Consider the following 21,105-nt stretch of genomic DNA (forward strand, 5'->3'; position numbering starts at 1 on the left):
GGCATGCTGTCCGGTCCTCTGGCAGTCTCTATGGGGGTGCCACAGGGTTCAATTCTCGGGCCGACTCTTTTCTCTGTGTATATCAATGATGTTGCTCTTGCTGCGGGCGATTCCCTGATCCACCTCTACGCAGACGACACCATTCTATATACTTTCGGCCCGTCATTGGACACTGTGCTATCTAACCTCCAAACAAGCTTCAATGCCATACAACACTCCTTCCTTGGCCTCCAACTGCTCTTAAACGCTAGTAAAACCAAATGCATGCTTTTCAACCGGTCGCTGCCTGCACCCGCATGCCCGACTAGCATCACCACCCTGGATGGTTCCGACCTAGAATATGTGGACGTCTATAAGTACCTAGGTGTCTGGCTAGACTGCAAACTCTCCTTCCAGACTCATATCAAACATCTCCAATCGAAAATCAAATCAAGAGTCGGCTTTCTATTCCGCAACAAAGCCTCCTTCACTCACGCCGCCAAGCTTACCCTAGTAAAACTGACTATCCTACCGATCCTCGACTTCGGCGATGTCATCTACAAAATGGCTTCCAACACTCTACTCAGCAAACTGGATGCAGTCTATCACAGTGCCATCCGTTTTGTCACTAAAGCACCTTATACCACCCACCACTGCGACTTGTATGCTCTAGTCGGCTGGCCCTCGCTACATATTCGTCGCCAGACCCACTGGCTCCAGGTCATCTACAAGTCCATGCTAGGTAAAGCTCCGCCTTATCTCAGCTCACTGGTCACGATGGCAACACCCATCCGTAGCACGCGCTCCAGCAGGTGTATCTCACTGATCATCCCTAAAGCCAACACCTCATTTGGCCGCCTTTCGTTCCAGTACTCTGCTGCCTGTGACTGGAACGAATTGCAAAAATCGCTGAAGTTGGAGACTTTTATCTCCCTCACCAACATCAAACATCAGCTATCTGAGCAGCTAACCGATCGCTGCAGCTGTACATAGTCTATTGGTAAATAGCCCACCCTTTTTCACCTACCACATCCCCATACTGTTTTTATTTATTTACTTTTCTGCTCTTTTGCACACCAATATCTCTACCTGTACATGACCATCTGATCATTCATCACTCCAGTGTTAATCTGCAAAATTGTAATTATTTGCCTACCTCCTCATGCCTTTTGCACACATTGTATATAGACTCCCCCTTTGTTTTCTACTGTGTTATTGACTTGTTAATTGTTTACTCCATGTGTAACTCTTTGTTGTCTGCTCACACTGCTATGCTTTATCTTGGCCAGGTCGCAGTTGCAAATGAGAACTTGTTCTCAACTAGCCTACCTGGTTAAATAAAGGTGAAAAAAAAAACTGATCATGGAACTGATATGACAGCAGTCCAGTCGTCGTGTGCCAGGCTCCAGGTTTAAACTGCCAGGCTTGGTTTGCGTTCCGTGACGATTCCATGAAGTGGGCGATTGAACAACTTGTAATATGTTAAATATGATCTATTATTGCTTTTGAGCAATAGGGCTGAAATTTAAACATCTAGGGTGCACAAAGGTTCAATTTGGCCCAACTGTCACTCTTCGCGGATTTGGCTTGTCATCTCATTTGGCTTGTGTCTCCAAGATTTATCCCTGCAAGTTATAAGGCCGTACAATTTAAATTCTGTAAGCACAGCATTTCATATACTTCAGTGTGGGAACGGGGCACACACAGCCTACCTGTCATGTTGATATACTTCAGTGTGGGAACGGGGCACACACAGCCTACCTGTCATGTTGATATACTTCAGTGTGGGAACGGGGCACACACAGCCTACCTGTCATGTTGATATACTTCAGTGTGGGAACGGGGCACACACAGCCTACCTGTCATGTTGATATACTTCAGTGTGGGAACGGGGCACACACAGCCTACCTGTCATGTTGATATACTTCAGTGTGGGAACGGGGCACACACAGCCTACCTGTCATGTTGATGTGCTTCAGTGTGGGAACGGGGCACACACAGCCTACCTGTCATGTTGATATACTTCAGTGTGGGAACGGGGCACACACAGCCTACCTGTCATGTTGATGTGCTTCAGTTTGCTGCCATATGACTGGTTTCACATTTGTCTCCAAAGATCATGAGGTAATATACATCTAAAACAATTTATATTTATAATTTATATTTACAATCCCCTTATCCAAAGGATTGATAATTTACCTAGCTCTTATCAATAACTCTCATCAATTAGTAAATTACAGTGCATGGAGAATTAGTGAATACCACTGGTGTTTTTTATAATTTTTTTTACACACTTATTTATTTCTCTATGTCAATAGGTCTTTGTTGTAAATGTTTTAGTGCCAAACTGGTGGCAGTTGTGAAAAAAGAAAATAGTTAGAAGAGATGCAGAGTTAATGTCCTTCTTGATTGTATGCTTTTTTCATTAATTAGACCAAAAAAAGAGTTCAACAAATCAAAATATATTTTGATTTGCCACCTTTTGCATGACAGCTTTGCACACTCTTGGCATTCTCTCAACCAGCTTCATGAGGTAGTCATTTGGAATGCATTTCAATTAACAGGTGTGCTTTGTTAAAAGTAATTAGTAATTTGTGGAATTTGTTTCCTTCGTAATGTGTTTGAGCCAATCAGTTGTGTTGTGACAAGGTAGGGGTGGTATACAGAAGATAGCCCTATTTGGTAAAAGACCAAGTCCATATTATGGCAAGAACAGCTCAAATAAGCAAAGAGAAATGACAGTCCATCATTACTTTAAGACATGAAGGTCAGTCAATCCAGAAAATGTAAAGAACTTTATTCGCGTGCAGTTGCAAAAATCATCAAGCGCTATGATGAAACTGTGTCTCATGAGGACCGCCACAGGAAAGGAAGACCCAGAGTTACCGCTGCTGTAGAGGATAAGTTCATTATCCAAACTGCACCTCAGATTGCAGCCCAAAATGCTTCACTGAAATCTGTCCTTTGGTCTGATGAGTCCAAATCTGAGATTTTTGGTTCCAACCGAGTAGGTGAACAGATGATCTCCGCATGATTGGTTTCCACCGTGAAGCATGGAGGAGGTGGTGTGATGGATTGGGGGTGCATTTCTGGTGACACTGTCAGTGATTTATTTAGAATTCAAGGTACACTTAACCAGCATGGCTACCACAGCATTCTGCAGCAATACGCCATCCCATCTGGTTTGCGCTTAGTGGGATGGCCCTCCGGGCTGTGTAAGGGCTATTTGACCAACAAGGAGAGTGATGGAGTGCTGCATCAGATGACCTGGCCTCCACCTGACCTCAACCCAATTGAGATGGTTTGGGATGAGTTGGACCGCAGAGTGAAGGAAAAGCAGCCAATAAGTGCTCAGCATGTGGGAACTCCTTCAAGACTGTTGGAAAAGCATTCCTCATGAAGCTGGTTGAGAGAATGCCAAGAGTGTACAAAGCTGTCAAGGCAAAGGGTGGCAAATCAAAATGGCTTATCAAAATAAATGTTGATTGTTTTTTTGGGGTTACTACATTATTCCACATGTGTTATTTCATAGTTTTGATGTCTTCACTATTATTCTACAATGTAGAAAATAGTAAAAATAATGAAAAACCCTTGTGCCCAAACTTTTGACTTGTACAGTATGTCAACAATCCTTCCTCCAAAGGACCATTTTATGGATTACATTTTGTGAAAACAAATCATGGTTTCTCTGTATGTAAATGTACTGGTTGTGTGTGTGGTTGTGGTGGTGTTCAGATGTGTGCTGAGTTGAAGCAGGACCAGGCTATGGTCAGCCATCTGGAGCAGAGGGCTCTGCAGCAGGAGAGTAGGGAGCTGAGAGAGGGGCTGGCCCAGAGCAGCCAGAAAGCCCAGAGTTGCAGCCGTCTGCAGGAGGAGCTGAGCGCTGAGAGGGCCAAGCTCAAAGCCATGGAGGTAGAGGTGAGACACCATGCAGGAGTACAGTGTCATTCATAATCTTCAGCCTATAGTCTCAAGCCAGGGGTTGCCAATCCATTTCCGCAGAGGGACAGTGAAATTTGTTCCAATCAACTTTGTTCCAGTTCATTAAACTAATTTAAATTCCACGCCGATTAGTTGAGTCAGTTGCATTACTGTGGATACGATTGGCACCCATAGAGAGAGAAATAAAATCTGTAGTTCTGAGCTCTCTGGCCAAGCCAAACAGAATAATAGTAGTAGTACTTTTCACACAAGGTAAATTATCCCTTCCCTCCGCTGCCTCTTTGACTCAGATGCAGGGTCTGCAGCAGCAGCTGAAGAGCACAGAGCACCAGCTGAACGTGGAAAGAAACCGCAACACAGAGTCTGGCCAGCAAGAGGAGGCAGCAAGATACACGGCCCTTAGGACTCAGGACAACCAGCTCCACAGGTACCTTCTCCTACTAAAGGCCCCTCTGCTGCTTCAGTTAAACTGTTTAAACCAGCAACCAGCTGTGTGATGGTCAATTATGGTCTTGTAGGGGTTTGCTTGTGCAGTTGTAGATATGTGGTCCTGGTCTAAAAGTGTGTGTGTGTGGTTCATTCAGGAGGATGTGGGAGCAGAGGGAGGAGGAGCTGCAGGATGAGGGGTGTTCCCTGCGAGAGGTGGAAGCCTCCCTGAACTGCACTAACTCAGAGCTGAGCCTCCGATTTAAAGGCCAGCAGACACAGCTAGATGTCCTACAGAGTCAGACTGGCACTGCCAGCCAGGAGGTGAGTGACCTGGCACCCTCTGACCATGGGGCATGGCACTCTCTCTTCATTTCAAGAGAAAGCTGTCAAATAACTAAATGTATAGTGCGGCCCTTGATAAAGATTAGCAACAATGATTGTATAAAATAAATAATACAAATACTGAGCTATATTGTATGCCAAAATAGGATATTTACAATGGGGCAAAAAAGTATTTAGTCAGCCACCAATTGTGCAAGCTCTCCCACTTAAAAAGATGAGAGGCCTGTAATTCTCATCATAGGTACACTTCAACTATGACAGACAAATGAGGGAAAAATAATCCAGAAAATCACATTGTAGGATTTTTAATGAATTTATTTGCAAATTATGGTGGAAAAAAAGTATTTGGTCACCTACAAACAAGCAAGATTTCTGGCTCTCACAGACCTGTAACTTCTTCTTTTAAGGGGCTCCTCTGTCCTCCACTCGTTACCTGTATTAATGGCACCTGTTTGAACTTGTTATCAGTATAAAAGACACCTGTCCACAACCTCAAACAGTCACACTCCAAACTCCACTATGAGCAAGACCAAAGAGCTGTCAAAGGACACCAGAAACAAAATTGTAGACCTGCACCAGGCTGGGAAGACTTAATCTGCAATAGGTAAGCAACTTGGTTTGAAGAAATCAACTGTGGGAGCAATTATTGGGAAATGGAAGACATGCAAGACCACCGATAATCTCCGTCGATCTGGGGCTCCACGCAAGATCTCACCCCGTAGGGTCAAAATTATCACAAGAACGGTGAGCAAAAATCCCAGAACCACACGGGGGGACCTAGTGAATGACCTGCAGAGAGCTGGGAACAAAGTAACAAAGCCTACCATCAGTAACACACTACGCCGCCAGGGACTCAAATCCTGCAGTGCCAGACGTGTCCCCCTGCTTAAGCCAGTACATGTCCAGGCCCGTCTGAAGTTTGCTAGAGAGCATTTGGATGATCCAGAAGAAGATTGGGAGAATGTCATATGTCAGATGAAACCAAAATATAACTTTTTGGTAAAAACTCAACTTGTTGTGTTTGGAGGACAAAGAATGCTGAATTGCATCCAAAGAACACCATACCTACTGTGAAGCATGGGGGTGGAAACATCATGCTTTGGGGCTGTTTTTCTGCAAAGGGACCAGGACTACTGATCCGTGTAAAGGAAAGAATGAATGGGGCCATGTATCGTGAGATTTTGAGTGAAAACCTCCTTCCATCAGCAAGGGCATTGAAGATGAAACGTGGCTGGGTCTTTCAGCATGACAATGATCCCAAACACACCGCCCGGGCAATGAAGGAGTGGCTTCGTAAGAAGCATTTCATGGTCCTGGAGTGGCCTAGCCAGTCTCCAGATCTCAACCCCATAGAAAATCTTTGGATGGAGTTGAATGTCCGTGATGCCCAGCAACAGCCCCAAAACATCACTGCTCTAGAGGAGATCTGCATGGAAGAATGGGCCAAAATACCAGCAACAGTGTGTTGCCAACGCATTTGCAGTTGGTTTCAGATTATTTTGTGCCCAAACAAAATTTATGCTAAATAATGTATTGTATCATTTTGGAGTCACTTTTATTCTAAATAAGAATATGTCTCTAAACGCTTCTACATTAATGTGGATGCTACCATGATTACGAATAATAATGAGTGAGAAAGTTATAGCGGGTCAAATGTCATACCCCCAAGACATGCTAACCTCCCCTGTTATTATTCATGGTAAGAGGCTCTCATATATAACTAGCAAACTATATTAGTATAAAATAATTTCTACAACAATTTTAGCATACAACACAGTTCATTATTTGAATTATTTATTTTATACTGTCATTATTGTTCATCTTTATCATGCGTGTCAATAATTTCAGACCCCACTGTATCTGTGTTTCAGTCAGAATTGTATGGTATTGGAACAAATGTAAACTGAGACCCTCATCTAGCCTATGTAGATGTTGATCATGTCTTTCTGTCTGCCTGCCTGTCTGACTGACCACAGATTCCTGCTGATTATGTAAAGCTGAAGGAATGCCTGGAGGCCAGGCAGGAGGATTGTGAGAAACTAACAGAGGAGCTCATGGAAGTTCTCACGTGCCTGGATTTACAGAAAAGGTAAAGATCCTAGAGAACATTCTCAAAGCAAAACCAGGGACTTAGCCTAGCTACTGTAGTCACACTTTCACTCTCTTCTGGTGCTCAACAACGCTGTGTGGTTTGGTTTCCTCTGCTCCCACAGCAAGAACGCCGAGAAGCGATCTCAGCACAAAGCCAAAATGCGGCGAGCCAAACAGATTTATTTGAAGGAGACAGGATGTCGTGATGAGAGGATTCAAAGCCTTGAGAGAGACCTGGCTCTCGCCTTAACCTCATCAGCCAGGGTAAGAGGTCAGACCCACCAGCCAGCTTGTCAGCCTGCACAATAGGGGTCCGCTCCCTTGCCTGGCACAACAATAGGTACCACCTGTTGTGTGCCTGACAACTTTGAGCCAATCAGAGAGCACAAACTTCTGCGAGAGGGAAAGGAGTGACAACAAGAAGGAGAAAAGAGGGCACTTTTCCTGCACAGACACTTTCATGTTCAAAACAGTTAACTAAAATAATAATTTTGACAATTTTGTTTTTGCTGTTGCAAGTCTTGCATCGAGCTAAGGGAGTTTTGCGCTTGAAGGATAAACAGTATTTTGCTTAAGTTTGACAATATACAGTAATTAGCTAAGCCAATCACACTTCATAAAACAAATGGGAAAGCTTCCTCCATGCTAGCTATCTAGCCACTGTAGATAGTAACCAATGGGGTTTATATACATCATTGGTCGTAACAAATCAGAGTGAATTTTGGCTGCATTGATTATTCATTCAAATCAATTTAATTAGAATTAGAATTTTCATAATCGAGTACTCGTCAAGATTGAATGTTAGCTCATTTTGCGTCCTCATAGCCACTGGCTCTCGTTGTATTTTTGGTCTCGTCTCTCTCGCTCTTTCTGTGCTCTGCACCTTCCCCCCACAACACATACAAACCAAGCCCTACCCGCTGCCACTCACAACAAGCAGTTCCAACTCTAATGTGAATGCTAACTATGCTAACGCTTGCATCCGAGTGCTTATACTACGTGGGGGGGGGGGGAGTTTTTATTGATTCAAATAAGTGGGCGAGGCTACATAAAGTGGATAAGCAACTCGGTCTCATTCTGAGCTCTAAATAAGCATCTTATCCAGGTAGGCCACTTGATTTCAACATACAGTATATCCAAAGTGGACAGGCTAACATGCTGTTCGGACAGGTGCAGACAGACAGGAGGGTGTGTTCGCTAGCTAGCTAGCTACATTAGATCCATGTTGGCAGTGGCAAGACTTGAACTATAGATATTAGCAGGCTGCTACACATGGAAGGGGACTTGTGCTTGAGAGATTGAGACCTGTGTTCATTTTCTATAGCGTAATCCATTCATCTGCTACAAAAGCTTATTCATGATTAGTAGATGTGCATTGGAATGGGGTGGTAGGTAGCCTAGTGGTTAGAGCGTTGGATTAGTAACCGAAAGGTTGCAAGATCGAATCCCCAAGCTGACAAGGTGAACATCTGTTGTTCTACCCCCACTGTTCCTAGGCCATCATTGAAAATATAAATTTGTTCTTAACTGACTTGCCCAGTTAAATTAAGGTAAATAAAATCAAATGCTCAAAGTCTGTTGGTCAATGGGCAGGAGTTCAAGCAGTTCATTCTAGATATGCCAGCAAAACCTGATGTGATTCGTGTGCACGAAACATGGCTCAAACTGACTGTGGAGTTTTATCATACAAGGATACGTAGTGGTTCGTAGGGACAGAGATGTGGGGGGAAATGGCCAAGTGATGGAAAATCTGATAGAGATGAAAGATCTGGGCTGCGTTTCAAACTCAAAGGTCAACAGCCCTTAACCCTCATCCACATGCTCTTGGGGGAATCCCCGCATCCATATTTGTCATCGGTCCAAATGATTAGCCAAGCAAGGGAAGTTTGCAACGTAAGCCCCCTCAGCCCTCGTTTTTAATGGAGTTTGCGAGTATACAATTATGTTCACTTCGGGGCCTGAAACGCCCCATAATTCAATTCGTGATGATTGTACATCTGCTAAGAAAAGTCAGCGAGAACATCAATGTCAATATGGAGTCAACATATTGAACATTTTACTTACTAGGTAGGTAAAAACGAATGTAAATAGTTAGAAATTGTGCTACTAATGCACAAACATGTCTCATAAAAGTAATTATGTTTTTTGTTTGGATAGTTTTTGGAAATTGTGGAAATAAAACATTTTCCTTATTCAGAAGTAGCTAGGCAGGCTAACGTTATTTAGCTAATTAATTTGATAGCTATCATACAGTAGGCATATATTAATTATTATATAGTTAATATAAGTAGACATGTAATCATAACTGACTGTAGTGCATATAAATCACCCACAAGCTACTTGGTGGCTGAAAACACAATCATCGCGGGATGAGCCAGTGATGAATTTCCAGGCAAGGGCGGTCCATTTAAAAAATAATTCCTTCCTTCCTCGCCCCTTGCCCTGCAAGTGTATACTCGTCAGACGTCATGATACTTACTCTGAAGTGTCCACTTAATTTGAGGGCTGAGGGTATAGGGTGTGTCTTTTAAGTGTTTGGAATGCAGCCCTGGTGTGCCTGAATGATGGCCGAGGGACCAGGATTGATGTAGCCATAGGGAAAGAATCTGCCTTGGACCTCACTCTGGCATCTAATGCAATGGCAGGAATCTGTGAGTGGGAGGTATGGGAGGAGTCGACAGTAGGGAGTGATCATTACCTCATAGTATTCACAGTAGGGAGGAGGAGGTGTCAGTGGATGGAGTAGGCAGGTGGGTGTTTGGAAGGGCAAAGTGGGATCACTTTCAAGAGCTGAGTGAGGTGATGACTCGGGTGGATATGAGAGGGGATATGGATAGTATGAATAACTGGGTGAGAACAGCGTTAGTGGGGGCAGCTACTGAGGTTATACCTAAGAGTTCAGGGAGGAGGAAAACAGTCCCATGGTGGACGGAGGAGTGTGGGACAATGTTGAGGAGTCGGAACAGGGCATTTAGAGTACTAAAAAGGACGCATAACTTCCATCTGATTCAGTATAAGCAGGCTCAGGCCCTGGTGAAGAGAACTATCCGTCAGGCAAAGAGGTTATGTTGGCGTCGGTTCTGTGACACCATTGGAAGGACGACACCCATGGGAGAAGTGTGGGGGATGATTAAGAGGATGAGTGGGGTCAGAAGGGATTGGGATTATCCAGTGTTGACGACTGGCAGTAACAGATGAGAAGGCAGAGATGATGGCCAAAGCATTTGTCCAAGTGCATAGCTCAGCATATTTGTCAGAGGAGTGGCAGAGGTTGGAGAGAGAGAACGTGAGAGGAGCATCCTGGAGTGCTAGATGGGAGGGAGGATGCAAATGATGCGTTGAATGCACCATTTACCATGGTAGAGGTGAAAAGGGCAATAGGTAAGGCTGGGTTAACTTCACCTGGGGATGATGAGGTGTGCTATGTTATGTTGACCCAGCTTAGTGATGAGGCCCTGGATAAGGTGTTGGTGTTGTACAACAGAGTGTGGGAGGAGGGGAAATTACCAGGCAGTTAGGAGGCAGTAGTGGTACCAATCCGGAAGCCAGGGAAGGACCCAATGAGGCCAACAAGCTATCAGCCAATAGCTTTAACATCACATGTATGTAAGATTATGGAATATCGCCACATCAGAGTGGGTTCAGGAAGGGTAGGAGAACTATGGACCCAGTGCTCTGCTTAGGAGCAGAGGTCAGGAAGACTCAGGTGAACAAGGAGACTGTTGTAGCTGTCTTTTTTGATGTGGAGAAGGTGTATGATATGATGTGGAGAAGGTGTATGATATGATGCAGAAGGAGGGGTCGTTAATCAAGCTTGATATTATGGCGGTAGGTGGAAGAACGTACAATTGGCTAAAGGATTTCCTGTTTGGAAGGTCTATCCAGGTGAGGGTGGGAAAGTCCCTATCAGGCAGCTACCTGGTGGATAACGGTACACCGCAGGGGAGTGTGATTAGTCCTCTGTTGTTCTCAATCATGATCAATTATGTTTACTCTCAGGTATAGCCGGATATTGGGAGGTTGTTATTTGCATATATGGGGCCTTATGGAAGAGGGGAAGGAATGTGCCTTACATAACCAGGAAGATACAGGAAGCAATTGATGAGGTAGTGTGGTGGGCATTAATGTGGGTGTTCAGGTTCTCTGTAGAGAACTGTGTTCTTTACAAGGAGGATGATGGGAGATGAGGTATGCTTGAGGTTATATGGGAGGAACTTTGAATGGGTGGAGCCCTCAGGTTCCTTGAGGTATACTTTGACACTAGACTGACCTGTGCAGAACACATTGAGAGAGTGGTGGGAAAGTGTAAGAAGGTGCTAAATGTGATGCGCTGTCTGACGGGGAAGGAGTGGGGGGGCTGGGCGTTCCTCATTGAGGACCATGTATGTTGCATTGATCCGATCTGTAGTAGACTATGGCAGTATAGCATCTGGTTCTGCAGCCTGGACCTCATTGGAAAGGCTAGATGTCATACAGGGGCAAGGACTCAGGATATATAGTGGGGCGTTTCAGACCTCCCCAGTGGCTGCACTACAGGTGGAGATGGGGGATATGCCATTGCAGATTAGGAGACAGCAGCTGGCACTGAATTATTGGATCAACCTACAGGGACAAGGGATGTCTCATGTGAAATTGATTTCATTGGCTAACCGAGCTATCTGCATTGTGTTACACCCACCACCCGCCAACCCCTCTTTTACGCTACTGCTACTCTCTGTTCATCATATATGCATAGTCACTTTAAACATATCTACATGTACATACTACCTCAATCAGCCTGACTAACCGGTGTCTGTATGTATTGGTTAGAGCCTATAAGTAAGCATTTCACTGTAAGGTTGTATTTGGCGCACGTGACAAACTTTGGTTTGATTTCACAGGCATGCTGGGAACATGAGCGAAGACAGAACACACGCATTGGGTGGATGGGTAATATCTAGGTTAGGGAGATGGGACTGCATGGAAGGGAGTTTAGTCCAATGGTAGCTATTCCTGTAAATCCACGATGGCTACTCCAGCCTCCAGTAGTTGATCTAGAAGTGTTGGAGAGACTACAGACAGATAGGGAGGGTGTTGATCCATCTGGTTTGTTTAAGAGACGTCTGGAAACTGTGTATCAGGATTTTGCATCCATTTACACAATGGTTCAAAAGATCCAAGGACAGGACCTACTGGGTCAGGATTTGTAGTGCAGGAACATGGGGTGGCAGTCAGGAAACGTATTACAGATCATCTGGCTGTATATACGGCAGAGCTGATGGCCATTCTGTTGGCCTTGCAGAGGGTGAAGGATGTAGTTACTTGCTCTAATTCATGTGCAGTGTTGATGAGTCTCCAGTCCTTTAGGTCCCGTAGCAGACCAGACCTGCTGTATGAGGTGCTACAAACCCATGGCAGGATTAGACGGATGGGCATACAGACAAGTTTTACTTGGGTCCCAGCCCATGTGGGGATGGAGGGGAACGAGGAAGCTGATATACTGGCTAAACAAGCACTTGGTAGCGAGGATGTTGTAGTTTCAATGATCGAGGCAGAAGCAAAAAGCCTGATATGGACAGTGATGGTGCAGAGATAGCAGGAGCAGTGGAATAGAGATACTAAGAGCAGGCATTTAATTCAAGTACAGAGGAAAGTTGGGGAGGACGGCAGGAAGGGACATAAGAGAGAAGGCCATTTTTTACAAGATTAAGGGTGGGACACAGTTGTGGCTATCTAGCTAAAGTATGAGCCAGGACGTTATACAAATTCTAGCTAGCTAGCAACATTAGCGCAGCAGAGCTAGTTTTGGCTATCTAACAGAACATGGACATACCAATGGGAACAAAGCAAGCAACGCTACAACCCGTTCTGGCCTGGAGTATTTTAACCAGGCTGACGGCCGATGTACTGTGCTATTTGAACACACACAAAAATGACTGCCGACATGCTGGGCAGAGGTACCACGGCCAACAGTCTTGGTGGTCTGTCCAAGCCCTAAATCTGCTGCTCCCTCATGTCACACACTCTGGACAATGCCAATTGATGCCATGCATGCAAAACAGAACTAAGGAACTTTCTCTGTTTTCTCTAGGAGAAAGAGATGATAGTGAACATGAATGAGGAAAATGGGAAACTGCTGGCAGAGAAGAGGGATCTGCTCGGAAAACTGAATGATGTGGAGGAGAAAACAAACAAGAGTGTGCTTGCTGCCACTACCACTCAATGCAGGTATTCAGAACACCCCTCCCCCCACTAACACCACTCAATACAGTACTGAACCCCAGCAATGGTACTAAACACAGGTACTACTAATCACTTCCGATTTAGCACAGTAATGAGAGTACAGCTCCACCATTTAGCACAGCTACTGAACCTCCTGTCGTGTTGTTAAGTGTTGGATGTCTCTGGGGAGTGGCTAAGTGTGCTGTTTCCTATCGTTTCATTCTCCAGTGTGGATTTCCTGGAGAAGGAAAGTGAGCACCTACAGGACACCATAGTGGAGATGTCCGGTCTGATTCCTAACGGAGCAGCATTGCAGCACGCACTAAAGAATCTCCATAAAGCACGCAGTGCTAATGTACAGGTACATTGGGTGGCGTAGATTATTATTATTTTTTAAACTTTTTTTGTTTAACTAGGCAAGTCAGTTAATTTACAATGACGGCATAGGAGCAGTGGGTTAACCGCCTTGTTCAGGGGCAGAATGACAGATTTTTTTACCTTGTCAGCTCGGGGATTCGATCTAGCAACCTTTCAGTTACTGGCCCAACGCTCTAACCACTAGGCTACCTGAAACCCAGAAATATGAATTGTTGTTTAAGTTGTTAAAGTATCCAACTATTTAGATTTCCCAGAGTCTGTGTTCTTGGAAAGTCATAATTTGACTTCATACTTAGCAGCGTTTTAAAGTTGCAATCTGCAGTTCAAACAATAACAAAGTGGCTCACCCTGCCACTTATTTGGTAAAAGGCTCAGGGATGTAACCGCTCAAAGACAGAGCTATGGATGCAAGGTCTGGCCATCCATTGTACATGTGGTTGTATTGTGTTTGAAATGATCAAATAAATCAACAACAAAAAAGCTACCGAAATGACATTTTAATTAACCATGTTTTCAGGTTATACATTCATCAGAGGAGTAAAACAATATTGTTTGGTTTCTGATGGGGTCAGACAATGCAGCTAAGCTCATGAGGAATTTACAAGTTGTATTCTTCAAGAATCAATAGGGCATATATCATGAATTTAAAATAATAAAAAAATTGATAGAGCAATAACAGATTCCCTTATAGGGGCAATGTAGCTGCTTGTTAAAGTGCAATTCCACCACTTTACAACGTCATATTCATTATCTCCAGCACGATACCAGTATCTACATACAGTGGAAGTCGGAAGTTTACATACACTTAGATTAGAGTCATTAAAACTCCTTTTTCAACCACTCCACAAATGTCTTGTTTACAAACTATAGTTTTGGCAAGTTGGTTAGGACATCTACTTAAGTCATTTTTCCAACAATTGTTTACAGGCAGATTATTTCACTTATAATTCACTGTATCACAATTCCAGTGGGTCAGAAGTTTATATACACTAAGTTTACTGTGCCCTTAAACAGCTTGGAAAATTCTAGAAAATGTCATGGCTTTAGAAGCTTCTGATAGGCTAATTGAGTCAATTGGAGGTGTACCTGCGGATGTATTTCAAGGCCTACCTTCAAACTCAGTGCCTCTTTGCTTGACATCATGGGAAAATCAAACGAAATCCGGCCAAGACCTCAGAAAAAAATGTTTGACCTCCACAAGTCTGGTTCATCCTTGGGAGCAATTTCCAAATGCCTGGAGGTACCACGTTCATCTGTACAAACAATAGTACGCAAGTATAAACACCATGGGACCACGCAGCTGTCATACCACTCAGGAAGGAGACGCGTTCTGTCTCCTAGAGATTGTCGTGGAAATTTCCTCTATTTACCAAATCATGGGAGCAAACCACAACACAAGTCAGTTAGTTATCAAAGTCCATCTTTAATTATATGAGCTCTATCACAACCCTGTGACTCTCAGGCAATTCAGTGTCTATCAATGAATTCTCTGAGAGCCCCTTACACATTGCAACTGAGATCCTTTAATGGCAAAGAACACACGTAGTCAGACAGCATAGACATAATAAATCGTTCAGCTTTGTCTCCCTACTCAAACCCAGAAACATAAACCAATCCTCCATATCAACAGGCATTTATCAAATTGTCATTTAGATACAACCAACTCTAAATACAACCAATCCTGGACAAGCTCACGGGGAGCATAGAATGATTCCAGACACTGCCATCCTCCTCTCCCCGATGGGAAAAGTAGGGAGTGACTGGCACACAGACACAGTGGAGCAAAAGATATGTTTACACATGATGATACCTTGACCTCTCCCCTCTCTGCGGACCATGCAACTTAGTCTTGACATAGAACAGATAACTGCAACCCCGCCACAGTATTATACAAAAATAACATTCTGATGAGAAGTAACTTACAAACATATGATGAATATAAAACATCTTACCTATGTTACCAACCAATTCTGATTATTCCCCAACAAGATGAACGTACTTTGGTGCGAAAAGTGCAAATCAATCCCAGAACAACAGCAAAGGACCTTGTGAAGACGCTGGAGGAAATGGGTACAAAAGTATCTATATCCACAGTAAAATGAGTCCTATATCGACGTATCCTGAAAGGCCGCTCAGCAAGGAAGATGCCACTGCTCCAAAACCACCATAAAAAAGCCAGACTACGGTTTGTAACTGCACATGGGGACAAAGATTGTACTTTTTGAGAAATGTCCTCTGGTCTGATGAAACAAAAATATAACTGTTTGGCCATAATGACCATCGTTATGTCTGGAGGAAAAAGGGGGATACTTGCAAGCCGAAGAACACCATCCCAACCGTGAAGCACGGAGGTGGCAGCATCATGTTGTGGGGGTGAATTGCTGCATTAGGGACTGGTGCACTTCACGAAATAGATGGCATCATGAGGTAGGAAAATTATGTGGATGTATTGAAGCAACATCTCAAGACATCAGTCAGGAAGTTAAAGCTTGGTCGCAAATGGGTCTTCCAAATGGACAATGACTCCAAGCATACTTCCAAAGTTGTGGCAAAATGGCTTAAGGACAACAAGAAATTGTGTGTGAGCAAGGAGGCATACAAACCTGACTCAGTTACACCTGCTCTGTCAGGAGGAATGGGCCAAAATAAACCAAACTTATTGTGGGAAGCTTGTGGAAGGCTACCCAAAACGTTTGACCCAAGTTAAACAATTTAAAGGCAATGCTACCAAATACTAATTGAGTGTATATAAACTTCTGACCCACTGGGAATGTGATGAAAGAAATAAAAGCTGAAATAACTAATTCTCTCTACTATTATTCTGACATTTCACATTCTTAAAATAAAGTGGTGATCCTAACTGACCTAAGACAGGGAATATTTACTCTGATTAAATGTCAGAAATGGTGAAAAACTGAGTTTAAATGTATTGGGCTATGGTGTATGTTAACTTCCGACTTCAACTGTATGTGAAAACAGCACGTTTCTATCAAATCAAAGTTATTGCGAATGTAGAGAAATGCTTGTTCCTAGCTCCAACAGTGCAGTAGTATCTAACAGTGCAGTAGTATCTAAAAATGATTCACAACGATACACACATCTAAATGTTTAAAAAATGGAATTAAGAAAATTATTAATATTAGATTGAGCAATGTCGGAGTGGCATTGAGTAAAACACAGTAGAATAGAATACAGTATATACATATGAGATTGGTAAAGCAGGATGTACACATTTTAAACATTTATTAAAGTGATTACGGGATTCCAAGTCTGTATATAGGGCGGCAGCCTCTAAGTTGCAGGGTTGCGTAACCGGGTGGAAACCGGGTAGTGATGGCTATTTAACAATCAGATGTCCTTAAGATAGAAGCTGTTTTCAGTCTCTCGGTCCCGGCTTTGATGCACCTGTACTGACCTTGCCTTCTGGATGATAGTGGGGTGAACAGGCAGTGGCTCGCATGGTTGATGTCCTTGATGATCTTTTTGGCCTCCCTGTGACATCAGGTGCTGTATGTGTTCTGGAGGGCTGGTAGTTTGCCCCCAGTGATGCATTGATGCTGGCCGACAGGATGCTCTCAATTATGCATCTGTAAAAGTTTGAGGGTTTTAGGGGCCAAGGCCAAATTTCTTCAGCCACCTGAGTTTGAAGAGGCACTGTTGTGCCTTCTTCACCACACTGTCTGTGTGGGTGGGCCATTTCAGATCATCAGTGATGTGTATGCCGAGGAACTTGAAGCTTTCCACCTTCTCCACTGCTGTCCCGTCGATGTGGGTAGGGGCGTGCTCTCTCTGCTGTTTCCTGAAGTCCACAATCAGCTCCTTTGTTTTGTTGACTTTGAGTGAGAGGTTATTTTTCTAGCTTCACTTTCTCAGGGCCCTCACCTCCTCGTCATTGTTGGTAATCAGGCCTACTACTGTTGTGTCGTCTGCAAACTTGATGATTGAGTTGGAGGCTTGCGTGGGCATGCAGTCATGGGTGAACAGGGAGTACAGGAGGGGGTTGAGCACACACCCTTGTGGTGCCCCTGTGTTGAGGATCAGCTTAGTGGAGGTGTTGTTTCCTACCTTCACCACCTGGGGGCGGCCCGTCAGGATGTCCAGGACCCAGTTGCAAAGGGCAGGCTTCAGACCCAGGGCCCCAAGCTTAATTATGAGCTTGGAGGGTACTATTGTGTTGAATGCTGAGCTATAGTCAATGAACAGCATTCTTACGTAGGTATTCCTCTTGTCCAGATGGGATAGGGTAGTGTGCAGTGCGTTGGTGATTGCATTGTCTGTGGATCTATTAGTGCGGTAAGCAAATTGAAGTGTGTCTAGGGTATCAGGTTAAATAGAGGTGATATGATCCTTGACTAGCCTCTCAAAGCACTTCATGATGACGGAAGTGAGTGCTACGGGGCGATAGTCCTTTAGTTCAGTTACCTTTGTTCCTGTACCCAAGAAAGCAATGGTGAACATCTTGAACACTCCAGCCAGCTGGCCTGAGCATGCTCTGAGTACGCGGCTACGGATGCCATCTGGGCTGGCAGCCTTGAGAGGGTTAACATGCTTAAATGTCTTACTCATGTCGGCCACAAAGAAGGAGAGCCCACAGTTCTTGGTAGCGGGCTGCATCGGTGGCACGGTGTTATCCTCAAAGTGGACAAAGGTGTTTCGAGAAGTTGAATAGCAGTTGGCCAATGTTTTACCAGCGCGAGTACGACATACAGTCAATGTGTTGGTAGAACTTCAGTACCGTTTTCCTCATATTTGCTTTGATAAAAAGAGAAGAAAAGTCCTAAAATTGCTTCTGAGAAATCACAGGGTAGGGTTAAAAGTAAGACAAACTGTGATTTTCAAAACCTGCAATGAGTTTCTAGCAAAAGGGAGGTTATTTTCTTATTCCCCACGTCACTGTGAATCGCATAGAAATGCACCGTTTTCACACATGTAGGGTATTGTGCTTGAGATAATGACAGAGGTTGAATCATGATGGAATCGCACTTTAAGGTAGTCAACAAACAACTCCAGTTGTGCGTTCAACATTCTCATGTTTCCACATGTTTTCATGAGCCTAGACTTACCCTGGATGCATTCTTGCTATATGGAATTTATTTGATGATTTAATCCCGAAACACAGCACTGCACAGAACAGAGCGAGTTTAATTGATTGTGTGTGTATGATGATGGATAAAGTTGTGGCTGGAGAGTGCTAGCTCGGTGTGCAGGATATGGTTCAAAGTGAGGTTGACTTGGAAGTGGGATTTTGCCTCACCATAACATGCCACGTTTCCTTCTTTAAAAAAAAATCAGGAATCGAGGAAAATGTCTCATTTTGAGAGCATACTGCTAACGTCTAGCCTTCTGGAAACCAGGTAGAGAAACTTCACCTTTTTTTTCCAAACCGCCATTGTCATGAAAGGATACTGTGTTCACTTTAACAGAGCATCTTACATGCAATCTTTGTTGCACTTTCCTCAAAGTAAGACACTGTATTGAATGTTTTCTGTGGTCAACAGAGTTCTGCCTGGAGCATTTGACATGAGAAGCCATTTGGACAACATCTATAGGTGCAAGGCCAGTCACACAGAGGAAGCCACCTCTCCACGCTCTTCACTCACCTCTTCACGCTCTACCCTGACCACGCAGCCTGTGGAGATGGGCTATCTGAACCTGACCTCATCCCCAGGGGTGTGGGACAGCAATCTGAACCTGACCCCCCCTCTGACCAGGGCTGACCACAACCTCTGACGCACTGAGCTCGGACAGTGATGAGGTGTGAGGACAGACAGGCAGATACAGCCAAACTTAAGAAGGGAATGCTGCAATGAATAATACCATGACAGGACTAGTTGTTTTATTTTTAAATTACATATATTCTATGCATTGTGGTTTCAGTCTATTTAAAGTTCATTTTGTGTCATGATATAACTTTTGATATTTTCACATTGTCAGTATTTAAAGGGGCAATCAGCAGTCACTATGTCCACTTTTGGACTTAAATGAATGACATGTATCCATTGATTCTTCAAGAATATAACAAATGCCTCTTGAGCTCAGTTCAACTGTCATTCAACTGCTTGTTTTACTCCCAATGTTTGTAAACAAACACAAAACATGGTTAAAACTATAATTTTGATATCATGGATGGTCAATCCTTGTATTCATAGCTCTGTCTATAAATTTGAGAGAGGTCAGATTTCTCCAGCCCCACTGGTCAGCTTCTTACCAAAAAGGGGTGGGCAGTGTTATGTTTGTTCCTTACATAATGACAAACCGGGGCGTAGGTTTAACTACTTTTAATGAACATATACTTCAGCTAGAAAACTCCTTGTTTAGCCATGCAAGGCATTCTTCATCCCCCTGCCCCCCACATAGCCTGCTGGGTAACGTAGTCAAAATTTTATTAACACATAACAACACATCTTCCTTCCTTTAAAAGGAAACTACTTTTCTATGTAACTACACATGTCACATCACATTTGTTTACTCAACCTGCAACCTCAACACGTCATTTTCAATAACACATTTCTTTCCCCCCAATTAAAAAATGTATATATTTTTTTAGCAATTCTCAATAAGCCTTTCAGGGGCTCTGACAGTCCTTTTTGGTCGTTCTGCTGAAGTTCTTCCTGAAACAGTTGTGGACAGCGCTCATTGTCAGTCAGGGTGTTCTGACTGAATTGTCCATTGCTAAAGGCATTTGACGCTTCAGCAGTATCCTCCTGATGATCCTTAGTCCCTTGAATGAATGGCTGAAGCCTTAGATCCACTCTGTTTCGTCTCAGTTGTGATCCACACTCCGTTTGGATCTCATAGGATCGCGGTGCAACTTCTCTCTGCACACACCCTTGCAGGATCCAGATTCCTGTGGTGATGTCTCGGAGTCGTACCTGATCTCCAGGTTTCAGTTCAGGTAAGTGTCTTGCACTTTTGTCGTGTCGCTGTTTTTGTTTGTCTTTCTGTTGTTCCTTCACAAGTTTGACTTTGTGAGCACCTCTGGGTGTTAGCAAGTCCTCATGGATGGGTAGGTTGGTTCTGACACAACGTCCCATCAACATTTGTGCAGGTGAAAGTCCGTTCTGCAGCGGTGCGCTGCTGTAGATCATCAGATTTTTTAGGAATTCCTCCTTTCCATAGTGTGCCTTTTTCAACAGACCTTTAAAAATGTTGACTGAACTCTCTGCTAAGCCGTTGGACCTTGGGAAGTTGGGGCTGGAGGTGTTGTGTCGGAATCCCCAGTCGTCAGTGAATGATCGAAACTTGAGAACTGCGGGCCATTGTCTGAGTACAGTTCAGACGCAGCCCCATGTCTTGCAAAGACTGACTTCAGGTAGGTGATTACAGCTTTGCTGGAGGTAGTTGGCAGTGTTGCTACTTCAGGGTAGTTTGAGTAGTAGTCGGTAACAACAATGTGACTTTTGCCATTGCAGTCAGAAAGGTCAACTCCAACTTTGTAGTCGGGTCTGTTGGGTACTGGATGAGGCATTAGCGGCTCTGCTTGCTGCTTTGGCCTGTAGGTCAAACACAGTTCACATGAATCAGTGGTCTGGCTGATTTCCTGGTTCATTCTTGGCCCAGTACATTACTTCTCGTGTTCGTCATTTGCATTTTTCCTCACCCAAGTGGCCCTCGCGTATTTTCTGTAGCATTTCTTTGCGTAGTGTCATGGGAATGACAATCTTGTTGCCTTTGAACACTGTCATCCACAACGGTGAGCTCTGCTCTGCACTTCCAGTAATCCTGTATTCTCCTTGGACAGTT

At 43.9% G+C, this 21,105-nt stretch overlaps 1 protein-coding gene across 4 annotated transcripts in view; it reads left to right on the top strand.

The window, feature by feature from the left end:
- Window positions 1-19,496, top strand: part of si:dkey-264d12.5 (myosin-11) — a 36,864-nt gene extending 17,368 nt beyond the window's left edge. For 3 of the 4 annotated variants that reach the window (XM_020483028.2, XM_020483027.2, XM_031824853.1), the window contains 9 exons: window positions 3,715-3,897; window positions 4,212-4,348; window positions 4,506-4,671; window positions 6,669-6,781; window positions 6,906-7,047; window positions 12,854-12,990; window positions 13,213-13,345; window positions 18,655-18,716; window positions 18,861-19,496. In XM_020483028.2, coding sequence (XP_020338617.1) covers window positions 3,715-3,897; window positions 4,212-4,348; window positions 4,506-4,671; window positions 6,669-6,781; window positions 6,906-7,047; window positions 12,854-12,990; window positions 13,213-13,345; window positions 18,655-18,716; window positions 18,861-19,092 — 1,305 coding nt within the window. In that variant the 3' untranslated portion in view covers window positions 19,093-19,496. The remainder of the gene's footprint in view (window positions 1-3,714; window positions 3,898-4,211; window positions 4,349-4,505; window positions 4,672-6,668; window positions 6,782-6,905; window positions 7,048-12,853; window positions 12,991-13,212; window positions 13,346-18,654; window positions 18,717-18,860) is intronic. The other variant, XM_020483029.2, reaches the window with a different exon arrangement.
- The last annotated feature ends 1,609 nt before the right edge of the window (window positions 19,497-21,105 follow it).

The sequence above is a fragment of the Oncorhynchus kisutch genome, linkage group LG5 (assembly GCF_002021735.2).
Source record: "Oncorhynchus kisutch isolate 150728-3 linkage group LG5, Okis_V2, whole genome shotgun sequence".
NCBI classification, from domain to species: Eukaryota; Metazoa; Chordata; class Actinopteri; order Salmoniformes; family Salmonidae; genus Oncorhynchus; species Oncorhynchus kisutch.